The sequence below is a fragment of the Crocuta crocuta genome, unplaced genomic scaffold (genome assembly GCF_008692635.1).
Source record: "Crocuta crocuta isolate KB4526 unplaced genomic scaffold, BGI_CrCroc_1.0 scaffold41, whole genome shotgun sequence".
NCBI lineage: Eukaryota > Metazoa > Chordata > Mammalia > Carnivora > Hyaenidae > Crocuta > Crocuta crocuta.
In genome coordinates this window covers 13,869,136-13,872,061 of record NW_027529428.1, presented here as the reverse complement: position 1 = coordinate 13,872,061, position 2,926 = coordinate 13,869,136, and the positions used below count along the sequence as shown (strand labels likewise).

General features: G+C 57.9%; 1 protein-coding gene across 1 annotated transcript in view; it reads right to left on the bottom strand.

Annotated features, from left to right (window-relative positions):
• The window catches only part of SMARCA2 (SWI/SNF related BAF chromatin remodeling complex subunit ATPase 2), a 176,602-nt gene that overhangs the window by 24,521 nt on the left and 149,155 nt on the right, over positions 1-2,926 (bottom strand). The window contains exon 31 of the mRNA XM_077759300.1: positions 2,446-2,499. Coding sequence (XP_077615426.1) covers positions 2,446-2,499 — 54 coding nt within the window. The remainder of the gene's footprint in view (positions 1-2,445; positions 2,500-2,926) is intronic.

Sequence of the window (2,926 nt, the reverse complement as noted above, 5' to 3'; positions counted from 1 at the left end):
CAAAGTGCACGGGGGTTCTCTAAGAGGCTACAGGACCGGAATTTGAGGACCCTGGTCTGGGGAGTATCATTCCAGACAACGCACAAGGCTACAACCCCATCAGGCTGCAACTGCGTCAGATGAAACTGGAGGCCCCCGTGCTGAGTGTGAACCCGTCTGACACAGGAAAGGCATGAAGCAAGGCCCTTCACCTCCCACGAAGTTTTTCTACAAGCGTGTCCCCTTGATCACACTATTTTATGGCAACTTCCCTATAATCTAATCGGGGCTGCTATATGCACAGGTGCTCGGGCCCGAGACCCACAGTCCTAGCCTTCCTCCCCTACTCAAAGCAACGCAGCAGGCGGGGTGCCGACACCGCTAAAAATAAATTTCGTCCAAGAGAGCTTCTTGGCTGGTCCTGGAGAGATAGTCAATACTAGCAACGTAATCACAACATCAAGGGCTGTGAAGAGCCAGGGGTAGGGATCGCATTTCGCGGGGGGGGAGGTAGCTGGCGCGCGTATGCATGCGGCATGTATGCCCGCGTGCACGCAGCACGCACGCGCACACGTGCCCCCTTTCCTCCTACCTGCACTTCCGGGGAGCCGCCCACGCTGACTCGTCAGCGCGGACAGAGCTCCGAGGGCTATGCGTGGGTTCTCCCCGTTTCCCCCGCGCTGTGCGGGTCCAGGCCCACTGGGACCACGTGGTCTCCAGAGGCGCCCGCGGTTGCGTCCCAGCCAGGGCTGCCGGAGCACGCCGGCCTCGGTGCCTTGCGCGGCACCCCGCACTCTCCTTGGGGTTCCCGCTCTGCCCACACACAGACCTGACGCCTCCACCGCCCCCTCCCCCCCGTGTATACACACGCTGTGTGCTACTGTGCCCCTGTTCTTCCTTGATCGCTCTTTCCAACTCGGCTTTAAGGCATTCGTTTTACTCATTTCTCCCCCACCTGCGATACTCGGCGCGGAGACAGACACGGACCCCGCTCGGCACGTCTTATGCACGCGCGCTCAGCACGTTAAAATTCTGTGCGTGCTAACACAGCCTCTCAACACCACACATCGTGAGCTCGGGGGCTAGTGGGAAAGCACAGTGTACGGGGCGGTAAGGGACGAGGGAAGCCGGCGTCAAGCCCGTCGCGGTGGCTCTGGAAATTACAGTTCAAATGTGTCTTCGGGGGAAGCGTATTTATCTGGGCCCCAGGGACATGCAGCCATATCCTCTCGCAAAAAGGCCAGGCATGACACTGGAGGCTGGCAATACCCTTCAAAGTTGTGATTAATCCACTTTTCACAGTCATATGACCATTCTGATGTCAGAGGGGGAAAGGAGCTTATGTCTGCCCTGGTTTACTGGGCTGGCCGTGTAGCCACATCATGCCATGTAGACCTGAAGGCTTCCTCTCCATGTTGGGCAACGGGCTGGTGGAGGTGGAAGCGGTTACCCAATTTGTTCTTTAATTTAAACGGACCAAACTAATGAAGTCAAGTTGCATTTTGTTTCAGTCCCAAAACGCAAATCCGGACTGAGTTCTTTCTCATAACGGCGAAAATGGAACACAGTTCTTGACGTCCTGCGATACACGCGATGGTGAGAGCGTCTGTCTGCCTTCCGGGGCTGAACACTGTTTACTGAACACCAATAGGAACTATCAAAAACCAACCGTCTTGGACAACAGTGCTATCCCCACACGGACGCGGGTAGGCACAAATCACTCCCACGTTCGTGTCCTTACATACACACCTGGGATCGGCATTCGTTCCGGAATGCCGGATGCACGAGGCTTCAATGCTGCTTCCTCCTGGCCCTAGACTAGAGCCTACGCTAGCGGGGCTGGGGGGATGCTGTAAAGGACGGTACCGGGTCAACGGACCCAAGTGCAACATGGATGGGCCAGGGGCGCACTCTTTTTTTTAAGTTCAAGCTGCAGAAAGAAATCTTGTAGGACTGATCGCTCCCAACTCCGAGAAATCACGCACATCCCTCTCGTCCAACATCACCCTGTTCTCACAAAATGCCTAAGAGGAAAAGCATTTCTGTTTTCCGCCCGCAGCCGCAAAAGCACACCCGAGTCCAGCAGGCTGGCGTGGGGCACTCAGGACCACGCGGCAGGCACACGCAGACGGCGCGGCAGGGCGCGAACCCTGCGCACGCGGGGGCCAGCTCCCGAGCGTCAGGCGCGCTGTGTACACGCAGGCGTGTCTTCACGCCCTGCAGGAGCCGCGCAACGGACGGGCTTTTCAGGAAGCTTCGACAGCAAAGCAGCGGGGAGTTAGGAGGCCCACAGCTGTAAGACAGAAGCCGCCCAAGGGAGGAAGAAGCAAGAGAAACCATCTCTGNTGCGTCTCCGTGTGCCACCCCAAGTGGGCGTGGTCGGGAGGCTAGCGGAGAAAACGGTGGGCTTGCTGTCCAGAGGGATACCTGTGTTCAGAGACAAGGGGGTACGAGACAGATCCTGACCTGTTTCCTTCTATTTCCAACTGAGAATTACCGGGCACCTTCTCCACGTTACACCTGCAGTAGAGTAGAAAGAACACTGGAGTCAGAAGACCTGGGTTCGAGTCCCAGCCCGGCTCTTCCTCCTACGTTGGGTGACCTTTGGGGGAGTCCTGTCCCTCCTCCAAGCCTCAGACTGCTCACCTGCCTGCCCGGTCTACTCACGGGATTTGGTGCTGGGGGCAGGGGGGAGGGCTGTACAGAATCATGTGTGGAACCGCATTCTACACACACACACACACCCACCCTTCTGCAGGAACGGGGAGAAAAATCTTTTTCGTGACGTCTCTGAGACTTTTCGCTTCTCCGACGCACGCATGCGCGTGACTCCGGTTCCTGCTCCGTCTGCGCATGTGTGATACGAGCCTCAGGGTGCGGTCCCGGGCACGGCTCCAGAGGCCGAGGAAGTGAGGCGGGGGGCATGGCGGGGGGCATGGCGGGGCCA